Raw genomic sequence first — 21184 nt, 5'->3', positions numbered from 1 at the left:
CTGGCTCACAAATATGTTAGCTTCTAAGTGCCTATACGAAACCGGATGCATTATTATCAAACTCCACAGCCTTTTCTTTTCTCATTCCGATGGAAGCAAGCTTCAAGAACTCGCGCGTTCTAGAAACGTGTTATGAAATGAGCACACAGCAGCATTTAGGATTTACGAGATCGTAGGAAAATGAAATCCCGTGACGCGATTTTTTTTTTTTTTGCACAGCCTTCCAATTTTTTTTCTTCCGTGCAAGCCGCGACCAGCGCAATACTGGTTCCTATGTCAAGATTCATGGATGCAGCGTTTGTCAAGATTCATGGATGCAGCGTTTATATTCCTAAGACTGAGTGGAGAAGAAAAATATGTAAGCGAGGGTGTGTGTCAGTTGACGGCACTTAAAAAACAAATGGCATTGATAGCACATTCATTGTCAACAGCGCTTGGCCGAACCGTTTTGACATGAGCCGGTAACCGTTATTTTTTTTCCGGTTCAGTTCCGGTTCGGGTTCATCGCGATAACAATATAACGGTTCAGGTTCAGGTTCAGTTCCGGAAAAAATACCGGTTCGGTTCCGGTTTTCGGTTCGGTTCCGGTTCGACACCCTGGCGCATATGTATATTACAGGCGGCGGCAGAGCCCGTCCTGGCTACGCCGCTACCCCGTACTGCCTTCATAAAGATGTAGTCTGGCTTCGGTGGCACACTGCTTCCCCCTTTGCTCAAACACCTCCTGCGTAAATACTCGGACTGTCACTATTCGCAAAACAAAAGAGGCAGCACCCCCAGCGTTGTCATTTCAAACGCTGCTCTGTGCGGAAAAAAAGAACTTGTGAGCTGTCCTGCCCGTGACCTCGTCGTATGGCGACAGATTCGAAGGTGGTCGGAAGTGATTGCACGTTGCCATGCTCCATTCATGCCTGACAATGCGGTGGAAGCCAAGTACTAATGGGACGAGGCGTTCGCCTCTCTCTTGACACACGGTCACGCTTTCCTCTATAATTATGCGCAGAGAATGAGGTTGTGAGACAAGAGGGGGGCGGCCGTTTGGTTTGGCGAGCGTGTAGCTCCTACTGCTGTGTTGGCTTAGGGGTGAGCAGAGTAGAGGGGGTTGGCCTTTCATCTTACAATTACTCTCATTCATCTTCTCCCCAAAATCTAGGCTGTATGGAGTGGGGTGCCTTATAGCTTTGGACAGTGCACCGAAGGGCATGATCCACAGCACTACGATATATAAATATTCCCAGAAAATTAAAATATGAATGCACATCAATGCCTGATGGTGAATAAAAGTGCCCAGTGCGATCGTATTTTCCCCTCCAATTTTTTTCGACGACTTGCCAAAGGCTTAAGTTGATGTGACGCCAGAAAGAAGGTGCATTGTTGTCCGTCTGCTACTCTGTGTTACCTTCCTCATGTTGGATACTGTTACCAGCACGCTCGTTTTGTACTTAACAAAAATGATCATTAATGTACTTAACAAAAATGATCATTAAGTTTCATTTGCTCTAGCGTACAAATGAGACAACATATATTAAAAAAAAAACAGCTGTTGACTATACCATTTCTTCTATAAAGTTTTATAAAAGGAGAGATGGAGAAGATCAGGCAGCTCACCCTAGCCAGGGACACATTGTGATATTCCCAGCGCACTCGTTCTCCACCCTGGAAAGAGAAAAGAAAAAGACTCAAAATCTTGAGGAATCCCAGGTTAATCCGATAATGCTTAATACCACTAGTTTCTATAGTACCGCAATTTTGGGAGCGACACCGAGTGACAGTGCAAGCTTACGGGTAGGGTCCTGTGTTTTGGGGTATATGCACTTAAACCCAGAAAGGTAGCCCCGAACCGGTTTTATAGAGATAAATAAAAATCTAAAAGAAATATTACAGCTATCCTGGAATAAGTAAAACGCAAACATCACCAAAGGAAATCTCCTTCTACAGCTTTATTTTGCGTTGAGCAGGAACATAGCCCGCACCATTTCCTCGAGTCGCCTCCTCCTCTTATCAGAATGTTTTCAAAGGGTCATATTGCCTGAAGGTGGGGGAATCCCACGACCTGCTTCCTTCAACGTAAGACCCGATTAACGCCAATTTATTGTCCGACATCGAATCCAGACACTAAAAAGCTCCGAATCTGTGGAAAAAAAATAAACCCGAAGAAACATTCGCATATTCCGAAAAAAATACACCTCAAAAACGCAGAACCCTACTTATGAGCATAAAACAAATGGTCAGAAATGGCGAGCCACTAACCTGACCGATTGATACGATTAACCAGCCCGTAGCTGACAGATGAAAATCGAACGACAGTGGTTATGAATAGGTAGTGACTATCCGGACGTCCACCGTCAAAATATTTCTACAATCATTTTGACGTTCGCGGCATCACTTGCGTAAAACGTCAACAAATTAGTGGCTTTATCGCTTCATCGTTTCGACGTCCCCAGTCAAATGCAGCCCTTGCAGCGATAGGGTGATAGCCGTTGCATTCTGTTTAGTTTCTTATGGTGTTGTTGCTATTGTGTTGACATGTTGATGGAGTCACGTGTTGCTGTGATCCATGCCTGACACGTTTCGGTTCTACCTGGCGCTGGAAATGTCTTACTCAGCGTATGTGTGATCGACTGGCTCGACAGTTGATTCTTTGTGACACACTCGGCGGCGATGTTCTCAGCTCTCGCACATCATTTCGGCACGCACCCCACTTAAAATATTGAATTCACAACAAAGCCAAGCTAGATATTCCTCTACTGCACGTAACAAATGCGTAGACTACTAACCGAGTTTACACACTTTTTGTGCCTCCACACCTCCACCACCGTGCGAGCACGTCCTCGTATGGTTGCAGTCTAGCTTTGGAGTTAGCCCCTGCCCTATTTTTAACCGGGTTTCGTGAGTTTGTTGTTTAGTTTAGACTTTCTTTCTTGGTTTGTGTATAACGAGCAGGTTAACTACACAACGATCGGGATGTTAAATCAAATGTTGTGAATGCAAACATTGCCTCCTTGATGTTTCTTGACCGGTGCAAAAAAACATCAAAGTTTCTGACGCACCGAGCGAAACGTTCTCACATTGCACTCTGCACCACGGTTGCACGAGACACACACATTTTCTGACAACTAATGGCATTCAATCTACTGCAATCTTTATGACGCGAGATTCAGCTCCTTTATCTATATAAGACTTGTGAAATAATTCATGAAAATCAACGGTGCCACGTTATGTAATGTTTAGCACAACCAAGCAAATGTTACGGGCAGTGTGATAGCTGATGTACACTGGCATGTATTTTTTGCTTTCCCCATCACTTAAAAGGTCATAAAACCTGCAGTTGTCTGCACAACATTTGTTTTTGGAAAATGTGGGTTGAAGCACAACACCACCAGCAAGCAAGTGTTAGCGCCCTCGCAAAAGAAGACGACTGACCCCAAGCTCGCGCCACCACCCACGTGGCGCATCATTCTTTTTGCTGGGCAGGCGTACCCGCCCGACGTGTATTAAACGCTCCCTTTTAAACCTTCACTGGTACCCCGTTTCCCATGTCGAGGCTCTAACACAAGATTATATCTTTTGAAGGCCCCTTTAGATCACTTTCCAGTCTGGACTCCAAAGCCGTCCAAGTTCCTACTTTAAAACGCCAAAATAACAAGAATACAATATTTTGACGGGGCATGTCACAATAATTTTGAAAATATTTTCACGTCTTTAGGAGGTGGCATCACCATGGATGTGAAGATAATATTTAAAATTATTTTGAATGTGGACGTTGAAATAGTTAAAATATAAATATAGGGCTTCCACAACACCAAATGACACCAGTTAATGCAAACAGAGCCTCTCGCAATAGATGTTGTCAACCAACCATATAGTATGATGGCTCGAAAGACCAACACCATATTACTGACCTCAGCAACCGATGGCAGACTGAAGCGATTTAAAAACAAACAGGCTTAAACGAAGCATCTATATGGTGTAAAGACACCTGCAGCAATCTCGTGTACAATTAAAGTTAATGAAACGAAAGAATAAAAACATGCCGACATTAAGCCCCCGATTAAAGGGGAGCCCCAGAAATGTTTTGAGCAAGCCAAACTAAGCGCACCTTCGTAATAGCCAGGCTTTAGTATTGCGGGCATGCTACTCCTTATCTCTAAATTCCTAATAGCTGTAGAGAAAAGGGAAATGAAGGTGATGCCAAAACCAACATTCAAATGTTGCCCCACTCTCCAAAGGGTGATGTCACACATTGTGTAACTTGCAAGTCGATCGGCCATTGAAAGAAACACAGTGTTTTGCTCGCGCGAGCTTAACCAGCCTTCATTTCACACCTCAGACGTCCTGTAACCTGTCAGGAACAAGCTATAATGCCCAATTATTGCCCCATGTTACGGCGTCTGACGTCACGTTTCCAGTGTTGCCCATAGAACCTCTCAAACCAAATCTAAAACTTCAACAACTTTGCACAAAAAAAATTTATATATATTGTGACTTATGGAGGCGCTCACTTCGTTCAAGCACCCACTATTAACATTTCCCAAACTTGGGAATTCTGCAAATTATACATTAAGCGCTCGATTTGACCGGAGATGCAGTGGAAGGGCGGTGGGCAGTCCCCAGTATTTTACAGTAGTTGGTCACAGGTTAAGTGTGAATTGGAAGCTCCTCCCACCCCTTTCCACTCCAGTAGAGCAAACGCTAGAGAAAAGGTCGCGTCCTCTCCAGCGTTTGCTCCGCTAAAGTGGAAAGTGGGGGAGTTTCCCTTGAAATCTTAAGCTCTCACCACCCCAGATGCGTCTTTAATATGATGAACCACTTTCGAGGCAAATCAGTAGCTATAAAAAATGGCTAATTTGACTCGCGGGAAATTTATTTTTATTTTTCATGTTCCTACTTAATACCTTTCTAATGTTCTTCCAAGAGAAAAGAGCAGAGTGTAACACAACCCAAGCATACCGTCGCTGATTTTTCCCGTTTAAAAGGCTACCATAAAAACTACTACCTACTGCAATGCAATGTGGACGTGTGTGGCACCAACGTGGGTGGTATGATGAACTCCTTGGCACTGTATGGTAATACTCAGTTTCACTTTAAGTGGGATCGTGGCAGAAGCTACAAGCGCAAGCTCCGGGCTTTCAGCATCCCTGCCAAGCAGGTGCGCTCGTGCAGTGCAGGCAGTGTTCAGGGCCACATGCTCGCACTTGTAGCTACGGCCTTGCTCATGCTTAAAGCCCGATGACCAAACCCTATAATCTGGGAGGCTTTTATCCTCTCACAACTTTGAGTGAGGGAAGCGAAGGATGAAAAGAGGGGACTAAAAAAGTCAGGCATGAGTCCACGCGCATGGTTCAAATGGTGGGGTGGTTCATTGTGTGAGCCTTGAATGAAGATAAGCCAGACAAAAAGGGTGCCCCCACAATGGACACAATTCGTGCATCGGAGGATTAGCGAAGGAATCTTCCAGGACTAAAGTCCAGGACCAGGAAACGAGAACAAAGTTTATTTTTCTCATACAGCGCAGCACATCTTTGCTGGGCGCTCCTTTGATCAGCACAATTTTTAATCAATGTGAACTGACGTTTTTAAATAACTGCTGCCCCTGTCAGAAGCCTGGATCGGAATGCATTAGTATGAAAATTTGAGGGCCACAAGAAAAGAAGAGTGAAGAAGCTTCTCTGTATGAATTGTGGGGCGAATGATAAGCTGCAGATAAGCCACAATGTGTGCAGTGACATTAGTCTATAGAGCTATTTCATAAGGGCACCGCCATCTTAAATATTGTCACTCCCAGTAGGTCGTTGCCTCTTCAATAGAATATATTTAGGATATAAGCGTAACCGTCACCCATTCTCGCTTTGTCACCCCTTTATTTTTGTATTATTTGCAGGTTGAAATGTTTTACTATTTTTTCTTCACCCATACCAGATATGCCTACCAGGTAGCTGGGTGCGAGAGTAAGCGAAAAAGGTCTCTACTATACGGCGTGCAAGTTATACCCCGTTCACTCACAGGCCACTGCATCTGAGAAGCAGGACCTAACTCCCCTTGCTTATTTCAGTTGAACAAGCAATCACATTTTGATACTCACAACTTTTGAACCAATGTATGTGTGGGGCTGTGCATATGCAGACGATATTTTCCGAAATCGTGGATATCTCCTCAATAAAACGAAATGAAGCACCAAAAAAGCAAAGAACAGCTTTCAATCCTATTAGCAACGTTCCCCCCCCTCCCCTCCTCCGCACAAAACAGAAAAAAAAAAAGGGGGAACATGTTAAAAAAACACCAGTGCAGGGAGGGCACAGGACCAAAAACCTGTGTGACGCCAATGTAACTCATGGACTCAAGGCCGCTTGTGAATCATGTTGGGGTTGTTCTTTTATATCGTAATCCCTTTATTTTTTCCAGTTGAAGTTTATGGCTAAGCCGCGGTGGGCTCAGCGGAGCAGGGTAGGGCTCTGGGGTAGGAGACGAGGGGGGGGGGGGGGGGGGGGGAGGCAACGGTGGAAAGAGTAGAAGGAGGAAGAGGAGGAAACAAGAGAAAAGTGGAACGCGCGAAATGGTTGCCGGCCTTTATAGCAAAATACGGTATAGACGATTCCAATGTTTACAAAATCACAGCCCAGCCCCACACCCCTTTTTGGAAAGGTTTATAGACCAACACGCGGCCCTGGTGTCACGCTGCTGCGGTGGCACTGTTGACAGCGCTGCGCAGATGCTTCACTTCACGCGAATTCGGTTTCTGCGCACGCGCAGTGCCCACACCTGGTGTGACCAAGGGCGGGCTTGTTTGTGAACAGCGTGTCTGCACCTTGGTAAACTGTATGCGGAGCGCAAGTTTGTCTGCTTCTGCAGGGGTTGTGGTGAGGTCAGAACACCGAGCTCTGATTGGCTCTGATCGAAGGATAGTGTGTAGACCTGAAGGCAGCTTGCTTTGAGGTCTACCCACTATCCCTCAATCAGAGCCAATCAAATCTCGGCGTTCTGACCTCGCTACAACCCTTGCAGAAGCAGACAATCTTGCGCTATGGATTGCACACTGCATCTCTATTGTACAGGGTGATACAAGGAGACGGCAGGCGCTTTAAATCAACCGCAAAATTCGGTTTCTTAACCTATCACGCTACGACTTTGTGCAGCGTTGCCCACAAATGGTGCTTTTTTTTTTTTTTTTTTTTTTTTGTAAAATTTGCAAAGAGCGAACTTACCTGAGGAAAAAGTAAAGAAAGAAAAAGGCTTTGCTCCTATGGAAACGCAGCGACGCCACCGGTCTGCAAACAACACGGCGCCATTTCGCACGGGAGACAAGAGATGGCGCAACGAACGCCGCCAACGAACGAGCATACGGCGCCGAGAGCCAGCGTCTTTAGCAGACACTCTTTTCGACTCAAAAGCGGCGCGCGTTCCGCGGGCGGCGACAGTCGCTGAAACAAAAACAGACGCGGTAACAACAAGCAACTGCAGTTCCTTGTCTCCTAAAAACGCCGGCTCCCCGCGTCGTCCGCTCGTTCGTTGGCGGCAGTTGGCGTCGCGGAATCCCGGAGAAAAGCTCACCGGAGAAAAGCTCACCGCAAAACCTGCGGATGCGGAGAAAAGCTCACCGATTTTTTTGTTTCCTTCTTGTTATATAGAGGCTGTTGGATCATGCGTAACATATATCAATTTATTATCATTAAAGTTCGTCAGCATTGTCAAAAAGAAAATGTCCTTTTTCTATTATTTGCCAAGCTTATTAAGTATATCGCTCCCAAATTAATAATGGCGGACCAGTTTTTCCTGCGGCTTACTCTCTAGGCAACTAAAGCCTAACTGAAAATTTTATGAACTTGAATAACATGAAAAAGTTCGAAAACTTATGTCTCCCTAAAACCTAAAAATCAAAACTGTAAACACCGAAAATCCGAAAGTGCATGCGCAACAACGCGGTGCCTGAAATTCTCTTTGAAGCTTTTATTAACCTTTGAAAACAGGATAAAACAGTCAGTAGGATATTGAGGCTTCTTTCTTCCACGGACATGCACGTTTTCTAGCCGTTCGTGCTGGTGTTTCCGCACGTTGCCTTTGTGTGATAGTGCCCTTCCGAGGTGAGCCACACATGACTTTCAGAGCTACACACTGGCACCGTTGTTACTCGTGACCCATATAAGAAATAGTATTTTGTAAGGTAGCGAATAGGGCGAGTTGGTAAACGTTATACATGATGAAAACCGATCAAACGACGACGAACGAGTGAAGACAAACACGACAGGACGAAGCTGTTCTCGCAACTAAAGTTTTCTTAGTGAAATTAACAGAAAGAAAACAGCGTAGCCTACACTGATTGCATCAACAAATACCTACTTAACTATTAGGCACTACAGAATATTTGGAGCTGAAACGGTTCACCACACCGCTATTCATATTAGCTCACAAAGAACAAACCTCTTTATTTGACAAAGCTACCGACGGCGCACCCTCAGTTGTCAATAAATTGTTGTCTTTTTTACCGGTGTACGATGTTTTGATAACATTTTTGCGGCTTCATTATTATACAGAATGGGTGATTACTAATTTCTGAGGAATTAGTAAATATGCCCAATGACCTTCAAGAATATTACAAGAAAGAGGACATATTTTTATTATTTTTTTAATGAAGTGGCGAATGCAAATTGTGTTAAATTGCCTCTTAACGCAGAATCCGCTAAGATAAAAAAAAAAAAAGAAATCGGTGAGCTTTTCTTTGCATCTGCCGGTTTTGCGGTGAGCTTTTCTCCGGTGAGCTTTTCTCCGGTGAGCTTTTCTCCGGTGAGCTTTTCTCCGCCGCCCGGCGTCGCGACCGCTTGCGCCATCTCTTGTCTCCCGTGCGAAACGGCGCCGTGTTGTTTGCAGACCGGTCGCTTCGCTGCATTTCCATAGAAGCTAAGCCTTTTTCTTTCTTTACTTTTTTTCTCAGGTAAGTTCGGTCTTTGCAAATTTTATAAAAAAATAAAAAAAATGCACCATCTGTGGGATCTGTGGGCAACGCAGCACAAAGTCGTAGCGCGATAGGTTAAGAAACCGAATTTTCCGGTCGATTTAAAGAGCCTGGCGTCTCCTCGTTTCACCGTGTAATTAAAGGCTGGTTGAAACAACGTTTTTTACAAAACACCTACCTACTTTCCTAGCTAAGCGCACAGTGATACAGAAGAAGCTGGCCAAGGACTAGACCGAACAGTCCCCAGAGGCAAAGACATTCCTGAGCCTGGTTCCACAAAGCAGCAGTTTTTAAGCCGACAGCAAAATCCTCTTACTGAAGTGGAGGGGGCGAGCCTCCCCGAACCCTTTCAGGGTCAGCGATAATCCAGCAGCAGGAAGCGGGGAAAAAATGCGGTCCGAGGGAGGTTACGTGACCCGCCTACCGGTCGCGTGGGGGCGCATAGCCCCCCTCACCCCCTCGGCTGACTACCCCGTTCCGAAATGCGGATGGCCGCCGCCACAAAGGAATGGCTCGCCCGTCACACGAACGGGAAAAACCTGCGCGACGGAGCCATTGGAGCGTGCCGGACGCCGCTCGGCTACCCCCGTTTGCTAGTCCACCGGACACGCCGCAGTTCCCCCAGGAGTCCGAGAAATTAGGGCTCAATACGCGCGCCTCGAGCAGGGAGCCTTCGGGAGGCATCAGTCCGGGATCGGAGCTAAACAAACCAACAATAGGCGCAAAAAAAAAAAAAAAAAAGAAACTTTGTTGGCGATTACTTTCCGCTTTTTGTGGCACCGCTAAAGTGTACCAGCGCTTGCACATTTGTTTGTAGCGTGTTGGCTCGTTCAAAACAAATTGCATCGCTCACATCCAAAGGGACGCGAGAGCGCTGCATTTCGTAAATTAGAGAGATACGTGCATGCTAGTTCTTTCTCTTTTTCTTTTTTACTTTTTTAATGGCATTGCCAGCCATTGTGGCGTTTGTTACAACAGAAAACGAAACGGGTGGAAAGAAAAGAAAATAACATTATCCCAGACTTTTCGCCAAAATAAAAAAAACTACAGTGGCCCATCTAGCCCAGTCCATAGAAAGAAAAAAAAAATATATTTTGCCACGTGTTCTAGAGATGAACTCTTGCTCCGATATTTTTGCCAACAAACAAAGCAGCATCTACGTCGAGCTTTTTGCTAACTCTGAAAAGTCCGGGTTCATATCACAAGAGCGAATGACATTTGAGCGAACAGCGACATTTGGGCGAATGGACGTTTTAGCGAATAACGGGGGCGCGCGTTTACCCCTCCGTCGCGCTGCGCTTTACGCCGCTTTGCGGCGACAGTCTGCGGCAGCTCATTACAAAAATACGAACCGACTGGGTCCACACGAAAACGCCGCTTGGCGGCGTCCGACTATTCGCTAAAGTGTCGTTCGGTGAAACGTGGGCGTTCGCTAAAGCGTCATTCGATCAAGTGAGTGCCTACCCTCCGCTCGTAGAGTCGGCTGCTTCCCGACTTCGGGTGAAACCAAGCATAGCGCATCTATCGCGGAACAGCTCAATCGGGAGTTTCCATTGGAAGAACAAAACCCGCATATCTCAGCGGAAGCACCCACCAAGTCCGAGGCCTGCCGAGCGGGTTTCTGGTAGCCATTGTTCCCCGAGGCTCGCGCGTGAGAACGCCCCCCATCTCCGCGATTTCAGTGGACATCCATTGCTCGGCAACACCTGCGTTTTGACAACGCCGAGACCCACGACGGCAGACGGACAAAAAGATTAAGAAAACGTGACGCTCAGCGGTAAAACGAGCCACCAGCTCCTCACAATGGAGCGAAAACTGGGCCGACAAATCGGAGCAAGTGACAGCTTTCCATTCAATCCGCCCCAACCGAGGGTGCAGACAGACGGGCGCCTTTCGGGGACCGGGCAAGCGATTGCTCCAGACAACCCGATACGTTTGTCCACATCGAAGACTGCACCGACAGTTTCGAGTGTCTCGGGGTGTTTCAACAGATCTCTGCGTGCACCGGGCTCTGCTGAAATGATCCCGGAAATGAACGAGGCGGCTTGCGGCCTCTGCTCCTCGGTTACGTAGAGGGAGGCATCCTATCGCGGAAAGGTTCAGTTCAAGAACGCGCAACAGGTCGCCGTCTTCTTGGACCAGTTAACTGTGGGGGCAACAGCGAGCTGTACGGGCATGTCACTCCTCGAGATCATCCCAAGGCAGGGAAGACCAGCCAAAGTTGTTGCCTGTCTCGGAAGAAAAAACTACAAAACGGAGTGTGTATCACCTAAGAAAGCGTAGCAACGGGCTTCTAAGGGGCGGCGAAGTACCCGAGAGCATTCTTTTGTAGCGTAAGCTACACTGGCCGAGCTTGAGCAGTTTGGCGTGGCTCCTGGAGAGCCGTGCTGCGCATGCGCGAGGAGCAGTGACGGAACGGGCAGGACTGGTATGGCGCCTATGTCAGTCCCCGATGCAGGCGCCGTCGGGCATGCACCCGCTCGAGATCATGGCTGTCTGGTTGTTCTGGGCGGCAGCTCGGTTGCTTGATACGTAACAACACGGCGCACAGCTGGCCAAACCAACGACGTGCGTCTGGCACGCCCCAGCGGAGGACTGAGGATTAATTTGAACCAACTGCGGATCTTTTGACGTGCAACCGAAAGCTCGGTTGCACGGCGCCTCCTCCGCAATAAGAAGAGCGGAGAAGCTTAACTCATCGGATCCCGAAGTAGTCACATAATGCGCATACCGTGTCTGTGTGTCATTGAAGCAGCAGTAAGCATGATAATCGAGCTAATCCTAGACAACCAGGAAAGCTAAGAATAACCAGCTGAACCTAAGCTCACGCTACGTATATCCTGGCATAGCCGAGCGAAGCCACTGTCTGTTTTCTAGATTTTCTACATCGACGTGAGGCCGTAAAGATAGAAACGATGTCACGGACCTTCCGTTCGTTCTCCTCCTAGCGGGTGGTTATCATGAGCACAGGGAGACTTTCCATCCAGACTGCCGCAATACATCCCTAAAAATATTAGGGACTTTTAGCAGACCGTTACCGCGTTCCGCATACCGCACTACTGGACGCTTTGAAGCATGCTTTTAAGCCCCGCGGTCACGGTATCACCGGGGCGCGCTTGCTCGCTTAAACTTGTGCTTCGAAGGTTCTCGTAGTGCGGTACGCGGAACGCGGTAACGGTCTACCAAAAGTTCCTAATGTATTTTTGACGGTCTGCGACCGAACAAAGACTCTTACACGTTAATTACAGCGATCCCGATCTTTAGAAAAAAAAAAAAAAAAAAAAAAAAAAACCTTGGAAGCGCTTAAAAATGACTACCTAACTAAAAAAAAAAAAAAAAACTTACGACACATTTTTAATTTATACACGGGTTTACTGCGGTTTCCTCGCTTAAAGGGGCGATGCAACAATTTTTGTACTTTGCGCAAACACCACTTAGAACGAATCCCTGACGTTAATGACCTATGAAACACGCGTTCGTTTTTCACCCCACGCAATAGAAGACTCGGGAAAAAAATTAAAGAAAAACGAGCAGCGTTCACCCCCTCAACTCGCAGCCAGAACAAGCGGCCACGTGATCTGGAGCCGATTATATGCCGCCAGTGTTGATCATAGCCACGCGCTGGGATTGGCAAAGCACTGGACACGCGCTGAGTTCCAGACATTGTTATGGCTCGGCTATTGTCGCCATTGCAGCGATTGGACACGGGCCACTACCCGAATGCTTCTCGAGCTAGTAATTATCGCGAGCCCAAATCGAGTGCCCAAGCAATGCTCGGGTCGAATCGATGAACCGCATTCAAATATCGTCATTGGGGTGTACTGCGATCCCCACGTTACGTCATCAAATTTTGCAAAGGAGAGATTGAATGAAAATCATCGCTTTTGTCCTTGAAATTCCACCGCAACAAAGGAGTTTCTTGGCCAGTGGCGTTGCGTGCGAGTATCCTTAAGTCCCACTAATGCCAGTAAGCTCGTGTAAAGTGAAAAACATTCCAATTGAATATCGTTGCACCGCTCCTTTAACCACCGAAAGAACTTCCGGGGGGTTTGGGTTACGGTTTAGACATTTTGGTTCAGTTCAGGCTCAGCTCCGGAGCAGAAACAAATAACAGTTTAAACCGGTTCATAACGGTTGAGATAGAAGCCACATGTTTAATACTGATTATATTCTTAATATCTGAAAGATTACACAAAGGATGGGAGATGGAACCGCGACGAGATTCCATCCCGGTTACTGATATGAGGGACAGCTCAAGAAGACTTCTTTTCGAAACAGCAGCAATAAAAGAAATCGATTATCCGAACGAGTCCTTCTATCGGTACGCGACATATGCAATACACGTATGTCTTAAAAGGACAACGCAAAGATTTTTTTAGTAGACTTATTACGATTTGCATACTCCAACATGCTTTTTTCCTAATAAGATAATTAATTAAAACAATATTAACGGCACGAGACTCATTAAAGTTTTCCTGAAAAGGGGCGCATCACTGTGCCTCAGAGCCACCTGGAGCAACTTTTTTTCGGGAAAACTCGAATGAGTTTCAGACTGTTAATAATCATTATTTGAAGAAAATGCATCTTGTGGTGTCTGGATCCTAATCAAACTTTTATATATATATATATATATATATGTATACAGATACGCAATAGAAGACCCAGAAAAAAAGCATTTTGGAGTATGGAGCGCGTGTCCAGTGCTTTGCCAATCCCAGCGCGTGGCTATGATCAACATTGACGGCATATAACCGGCTCCAGATCACGTGGCCGCTTGTTCTGGCTCCGAGTTGAGGGGCTGAACGCTGCTCCTTTTTCTTTAATTTTTTCTGGGTCTTCTACTGCGTGGCATAGCCAAGCGTGTGTATATATGTATACACAGGCCATGTGTACATATATATAGACATGGCCTGTGTGTATATATATAGACATGGCCTGTGTGTATATATATACTGGGTGTCGAACCGGAACCGAACCGAAAACCGGAACCGAACCGGTATTTTTTCCGGAACTGAACCCGAACCGTTATATTGTTATCGCGATGAACCCGAACCGGAACTGAACCGGAAAAAAAATAACGGTTACCGGCTCATGTCAAAACGGTTCGGCCACGCGCTGTTGACAATGAATGTGCTATCAATGCCATTTGTTTTTTAAGTGCCGTCAACTGACACACACCTCGCTTACATATTTTTCTTCTCCACTCAGTCTTAGGAATATAAACGCTGCATCCATGAATCTTGACATAGGAACCAGTATTGCGCTGGTCGCGGCTTGCACGGAAGAAAGAAAATTAGAAAGCTGTGCAAAAAAAAAAATCGCGTCACGGGATTTCATTTTCTTACAATCTCGTAAATCCTAAATGCTGCTGTGTGCTCATTTCATAACACGTTTCTAGAACGCGCGAGTTCTTAAAGCTTGCTTCCATCGGAATGAGAAAGGAAAAGGCTGTGGAGTTTGATAATACTGCATCCGGTTTCGTATGGGGCACTTAGAAGCTAACATATTTGTGAGACAGCGAACTCTTCTATTTTAATATTTATCCTATTACGTCCTTCTGGCGTTGCGTTCGGTTAAGTGTTTTTCATATTCCCTATCTTGTTTAATGAAAACTTCTTTAAGGGTCTAATTTGAGTTACCGAAGGCTAGTTCAAGTAAAGAAAGCTGTATTTTCTCCCCACTGTTCCTTCAATTGCTTACACGCCGAGGTGGCGGGATAGTTAGCGAGTTCTACTTGTAAGGGGGTTTGTAATGAGGATTTTATAGCTACTGCGTCGGACCCAATTAGATGAAGTCCGAATGCGTAAACGTCGGTGAGGTAACCTTTGAGTGCACATAAAGAAACCATTCCTGGTAGAAATCCCTGAGCCTTACACTACGATGTATCCCGTTTCGTATGTGCTGATTTCAGATGTTTTATTTGTAATTTATTTTGATGTTGCAATTTGTCATTTATAATTTCCGAACCGGTTCGCGAACCGGTTCGCGGATCGAATTAATCGAACCGGAACTGAACCGGAACAAAATAAATTTACCTGAACCTGAACCGTAACCGAACCCGTATTTTTTTCGGTTCGACACACTGATATATATATATATATATATATATATATATATATATATATATATATATATATATATATATATATATATATATATATATATATATATATATTTCTTCGCAGTGTTTCTTTAGCAGCAATACGCGCAGCAAATTTCACGACAGCGACAAGTCACAAACCGATAATGGGCGAGAAAGTGCAATGGTGCTATTATTCCCCTTTAAGTTATCGTGGACGGCGGTTGTGTGCTTCCGTGACACAACAACCAATCGAGCGAATAGTGTCCGTAAGCAGCGACCGACTCACCGACTGTAGCACCTTCATCGGCGACGATAACGGTGGCGACGAGAGCGCGTATACCGAGTCCACGTGCGATTCGCAGCATGCGCGAGCCCCGCGCTCCCATCCTACTGCCGACCGCCGAAGCGCGGGAGAAAGCGCGTTGGGAAAACCCCCTCTCCCCGGCGTCGCCTCGGGCAACCGCTGGACGCAGTCGACGCTGCTTCCGAGCCAGCGTTGCCAGCAGGGCGCGGGCTGTTCGCAAAGCCGCACTCCGACCGACTTCTCGCAGCCAGCGTCAGGTTGACGTCGAACCCGGGTTCGTAGCCGGAGTCCAAAGGGCCCTTCCGGGCGGTTCGGGCGCCAGCTGGCCCCATCCCGGGAAGGGTGTAGCGCGAGGTCGCGGCGGCGCTTTTCTCCGCCGGCCTGCCCTCGCCAGCGGCGACGACGACCAAGGCGAGACCAGCTGCCGCGAAACGCCGAGGCATCCGACGTCGTCAGCTGCCTACTATGCCAGCGCCGTGTCTAGAATGCGTTCCAAAGGCGGCCCTGCCAGGAAATCTAGAGCGCGAGCTTTCCCGGGAGAGCGCGGCTACCTGCGGGCGAATGATGAGGCTGCAAATACCCGGCTTTCGCGTGACCTGACTACAGAGTGGTCATTGGTACTTGCGCTTCCAACTGATTCGCTCGTTTCAGATGTGCGTGCCGCAGAACGTACGCGCTTGGCGGCGAGGCCATCACGATTCATCCAACCTAAATGCAAGCCCCGTGTTTGTGCTGTCAAGTTGAGCTTAGTGACACCTCATGCTCGGTGTGACAGCGCGGTAGCGTCTAAACAGACTTTCAGCTACTGGCCGACCTCCTCGCATTCTCGTCGCGGGAGAGGCAGGCGTCGATGGAAGCCCGTTTCACGCGGAGTTTCGGAAGGCCCGTGGACGGCAGCTCAAGTGCGTGACTGTGTCCCCAGGCTTTTCGCCGCACGAGACCGAGAATCGCGAGTATGTATCGTGCCGTGTGGAACTTGATCGAGGGACTTTATGCGGAACGGGCCTGGAGCGCGATGAGGCAACACCGAGGGCGGAACCAGAGGCGCCGTTCCCACTCCCATTGAGAGCCACAGTAGCCACCGCAGTGATACGCGCCTTCGAGTAGCGTCCTCCCACCGAGCGACAGCCAAGCTATCCTTCCCCGAGATCAGGCCGTCAGCCGAGCATGCGCCCGTACACCCCGTTCGCCCTAAGCAAACTCGTCGCCTAAAAAAAAAGAAAAAAGAACAACAGGCTGTTGGCGCTCTTTGCGGACGCGGCGACGGCGGTTTCCCAGCCTTCGCGGGTCACTTAACCCGGCCAATTGAAAGGAGCCCGGGGGCGGCCGCCTCGTCGACGAGCGAGAGTGGGGTCAAACGGCAGGGCCCGACGCAGCGCCGAGGGCCGGACACCTGCGTGGAGGACTTGCTTCCGTCCCCGTCCACAGTCTAACCAGAAAAGGGGCCTGTACGTGTAACTTCTCTCCACTTAAAGCGGCCGTTTAACGGTATTCTATTGGAATGTTTCCACAAACCTTACTGGCACTACTCTCTTAAAAATGACTGCGCGTCTACTTCCCCGCAAAACACTCCAAGAGCCAATCTCTGCGATCTACAAAATCAGCACAGCGAATGATGAGGCGGAACATCTGTTGTAGACCTCAAAAGTAAGTCTGCGCTGTGGCATTGCGCAGGCTACATTTTTAGGTCTAAACGGATGTTCCGCCTCATCATTCGCTGAGCTCATTTCCTAGATCGCGGAGATTGGCTCTTGAAGTGTTTTGTGGGGAAGTAGACGCGCAGGAATTTTTTAGAGTGTAGTCTGACTGAGGTGCTTATAGAAAGCATTCACTGGGCGCCATATTTGTGGGTGCTGTTTAGAGTGCATGCTCAGAACGAGCTCACATTAATAGCCTGCTAAGACCGGCACTCTTGGTGGTGTGGAATGCACGTTGCAAAAGAACTGTGGAGCTCGCCATCAGCACGCGCTCAGCATTCGCGCACACAGCTATGGCCGCCAGTGAATATTCCCTATACCAGCGTACATCAATATACGCTTCGCTATGAACTAGAGTCACTGTATGGGTTCCCAGAGTAACGCATTCCTTTTCTTTTTGCGTTTTGCCAACAACATACTCACTCTAGCCGATCATGTTTGGCTTGGTGAGCATCATTGACGTGACACAGGAACCGCTAGACTCACCTCCACCAGCGCTTCAAGCGGAGTTCTGCTGCTCATCGAACGCGCGTCTTTTCCACGCGACGTGCTCTTCCTTTCCATCCTCCCACCTGCAGCAGCAGGTGGGAGGATGGAAAGGGACTCTTCCGGATCCAGTTTGGGAAGAACGCAACTGCAAGACGGAGGAAGAAAGCTTGGCTGGCCATAGCAAAACGGAAAGATTTGGAGCTCACTGCAACAAGCAAGCTTTGTGAGGTGAGTGCCAATTACAGCTGGTTCATTCCGCATATCGCGGAATGAACCAGCTCTTTCAACACGCTCCAATGCATGTCACTATTGCCTTCATACCCCCGTCGACGCGTGGACCCAAGATGGCGGCGCCATGGTTTCGGTTTGAGCGCCGCGCCGCAGTTCTGGAATGAATCTTGGGAGTTTCGTTACTCTGGGAACCCATACAGTGACTCAACTATGAACATAGGCGGCATAGGATGGGCACCAGGTCACGTGGCCACTCGTTCTCGTTGCAAAAAAAGTGCGCTGTGGCTAGCGTTACGTCCGGACGGAGCACTGAAACGCTCCCCCCCCCCCCCCCCCCCCGCCCTCCTCTCTCTCCCCCGTGAACCTAGGGAAGGCGGAGATTTGGACGTAACCCAATACACTTCGAAAAATGTGTGGGGGGAAGGGGGGCAAGCAAACTGCTCTGCATCTTTTGCGGGGTTGTGTTGACGTCAGAAAGACGCCGAGCTCTCATTGGCTCTGATTGAAGGCAAGTGGGTAGACCTCGAAGCAGGCTGCCTTGAGGTCTAGCCACTATCCTTCTATCAGAGCCAATGAGAGCTCGGCGCCTTTCTGACGTCACCACGACCCCCGCAAAAAGGGGCAGACGAACTTGCGCTCCCCATTGCGTTGAGAGAAGAACAGGCTGCGGATCATCTGCGGATATCCGCAGTCAACCGGCGGATGCGGATAAAAAGGAATCCGATTTGGCGGACTGCCGATCGGGGGGCTGCGGATCCATATTTCTGCCACGACCGCAGAGTAGAGAGAGTTTTAGCGGATCGTTTTTTCGCCCCGATAACGACACCCGATAACACTGCATGCCCAAGACCACCGGAGGGGAGAGGAGGTATCGTTATCGGGGCGAAAAAAAGATCTGCTAAAGCCCTAAAGGCTCCTTCACACATCCGCGACCGAGGAAGACCGAGACAAGTCTTAGGACCGGGTGCGCTGCAGCGGAGCTGGTCCTAAGACGTCGCGAGAGGCCTAAAAACCGGTCTGGTCTCTCTCGGTCTTACTCGGTTGCATATGTGTGTGAACGGCGCTGAATTAGTGGTATTAGACTGCTTTAGTATAGACCGACACGCGGAGCGGCTCTGTTTACCAACACGGCCGGAAGGCCGCGCATGCGCGGTAGCTATGTGGGCAAAAGCATCCCGGCTCTCCGTGTTTTCGCCATTGCGCTCTATGGCGTGCGCTCGTTGTTGGCGTTGCAGGGACGCTTGTATCTTTATTTGTGCGTCGTATTTCCTCATAACGTATGTCGTATGCTATGCCCGACTATTTGAGCTCGTTGCCCGAGCCTGAACGGTAGCGGTATCGAAACAAACTGTGCGTGGACGGCGTTGCCTACGAGGATTCGTACGCCGTAAACAAGGCCTAGGTGTTGGACTTCCGACGTAAAGTTGCTGCCACGGAAGTCGACGGCTCAGGTCGTCGTTTATTTAGTTTTCGCCAAGTCAGTTCACGGCCGACACGGTGCAGGCCTACAAGTCTCTCAAGGCCTACGATTACATCGAGTCGGTTTCCGCACTGCCGGCGGGATCAGCAGACTGTGGGTCTGCGGAAGTGTGTGTATTCATTAATTGATTAAATACACAGAGCGTCTTCAAGTCAAGGTATGATATTTTTCATACCCTCGTGACCACAAGGCATTACAACCAGTAAAGGTTTGTCCGTTCTGCAGTCTTGGCGGTAACAGGTTACAAGTAACGGCGTTACCAGGAACGCGTTACTTTTTTCAGTAACGTAGTTCCCTATACTCGCTACGTTTTTGACACAGTAACGGGTAACGTACTTATGCTACTATTTCAAATAACGTAGTTACGTTAGTCGTTACTACTTCCCAAGTCTTAAAGAAATCGCACTTCAATTGTTTCCGTGTTTTAGGCGTGAAGCCATGTTTTCTTTGCGATTTTTCTCGTAAGTATTTAGGTGAAACCGTAAAAAGAGATAAAGTATTTATGTTCAGCTTCTGCTTGATATATGACCTGTATCGTCAAAACCGTAAAATGTGTTAAATCATAATTTAAAAAAGTAACGCAGAAGTAACGTGCCTTACTTTTTATCGGTAGCGGTAACGCGTTTCTTTTATATTTAGGTAAAGTAGCTCAGTAACGCGTACCTTTTATTTGCAAGTAACGAGTGACGTATTTCGTTACTTTTTTTCGGTAACGCCCACAACTCTGCCGTTCTGTCGCCGATCCCCTTCTGCTCGGTAGCACGTGCGTAGCGAGCCTCCGACGAGCGCTTGGCCGGTGCGTTGTGCGCGAACACCGTGGGAACAAAATCCGGGTGGTCTTGATCAGACGACGGTTTCCCTGCACATAAGCAAGCCTCGCGACGGAGATTGAAATGGAAGCCGCACTTGCCTCCAAGAAAGTGTTTGCCGCACAAACGGTCGTTCGCGCGAGGCGACCATTCTTTTCGATCCATGGATATTATCCCCCTTCTATGCCTTTCAGAGTCTGCCGGGAACTTGTGGAAACTCACTCCGCTGCTTTTCTTGTACATTTCGGTGCAATTAACGACAACACGGCTTCGCGACATGCTGAAATGCTATGACGCCCATGCGAAACGTGCGCGCTTTTGCCCACACCCCCCGGCTCCGGCGCGATCGGAGCGCCGCCGCAGCTCCGTGACGTCAAACCCGCGTGTCGGTGTATAGATCTGCTGGCTTTTACGGACGTATAGCGTACGCTAAAAACGACCTGCTCGGAACGATTTTAGTTGCGCGTTAAGGCGCGTTCACACTCTTGCAACCGAGTACGACCGAGAAAGACTTCTTGGGACCGGATGCACTGAGCGGAGCTGGTCCTAAGAGATCGCAAGAGGCTTAAAAACCGGTTTGGTCTCTCTCGGTCGCACTCGGTTGCAAGAGTGTCAACGGGCCTTTACGTTTCCGAGTGAACATCTCGCATGATCTTTTTTATCCAATTTGCCAGAGCAGGACAATTCCGCCTACTTATAGCACCACTATGAATTAGGGGTAATCGGGGATGCCTTAGTTATTTTCGGAAATAGCTGCGAATATTGGATAAAGATCAAGTGGCCAAAGAGTAGGTGCTCTACTCTCGCTGGCGAACTATTTAACACAATCAACAAAGACCTTTAGTAGGGTACGTTGTTGGGCTAGTTGGTTCATCTTACTAAAACATCTAAAATAGCGCAACAGAAAGACAAGGACAAGAAGCGGCTGTCCTGTATACTTCTTGTTTTTCTCTTTCTGCTGCGCTATTTTAGATGTTTTACAAGGACCTTATCTGTATCGGTCTTATAGCCGCCATTACTTCAATTGCAGAAATAACCAGATGAGCGATGCGTGGCCTGCTCGCGTTTCTCGTAAAAGTACTTCTTCCCAGTATATCTTCAAAGTTGACAAAGCATCAATGTGTGAAACAATATTAACAATAACA

General features: G+C 48.0%; 1 protein-coding gene across 3 annotated transcripts in view; it reads right to left on the bottom strand.

Moving 5' to 3' along the window:
* The window catches only part of LOC8031122 (tight junction protein ZO-1), a 183789-nt gene that overhangs the window by 88935 nt on the left and 73670 nt on the right, over window positions 1-21184 (bottom strand). For all 3 annotated transcript variants that reach the window (XM_040210366.3, XM_040210365.3, XM_040210367.3), the window contains exon 2: window positions 1609-1656. In XM_040210366.3, coding sequence (XP_040066300.2) covers window positions 1609-1656 — 48 coding nt within the window. The remainder of the gene's footprint in view (window positions 1-1608; window positions 1657-21184) is intronic.

The sequence above is a fragment of the Ixodes scapularis genome, unplaced genomic scaffold (genome assembly GCF_016920785.2).
Source record: "Ixodes scapularis isolate PalLabHiFi unplaced genomic scaffold, ASM1692078v2 PGA_scaffold0__279_contigs__length_252992795, whole genome shotgun sequence".
Lineage (NCBI taxonomy): Eukaryota > Metazoa > Arthropoda > Arachnida > Ixodida > Ixodidae > Ixodes > Ixodes scapularis.
The sequence above is the reverse complement of the archived record's forward strand: the minus strand, read 5'-3'. Positions and strand labels throughout refer to the sequence as shown.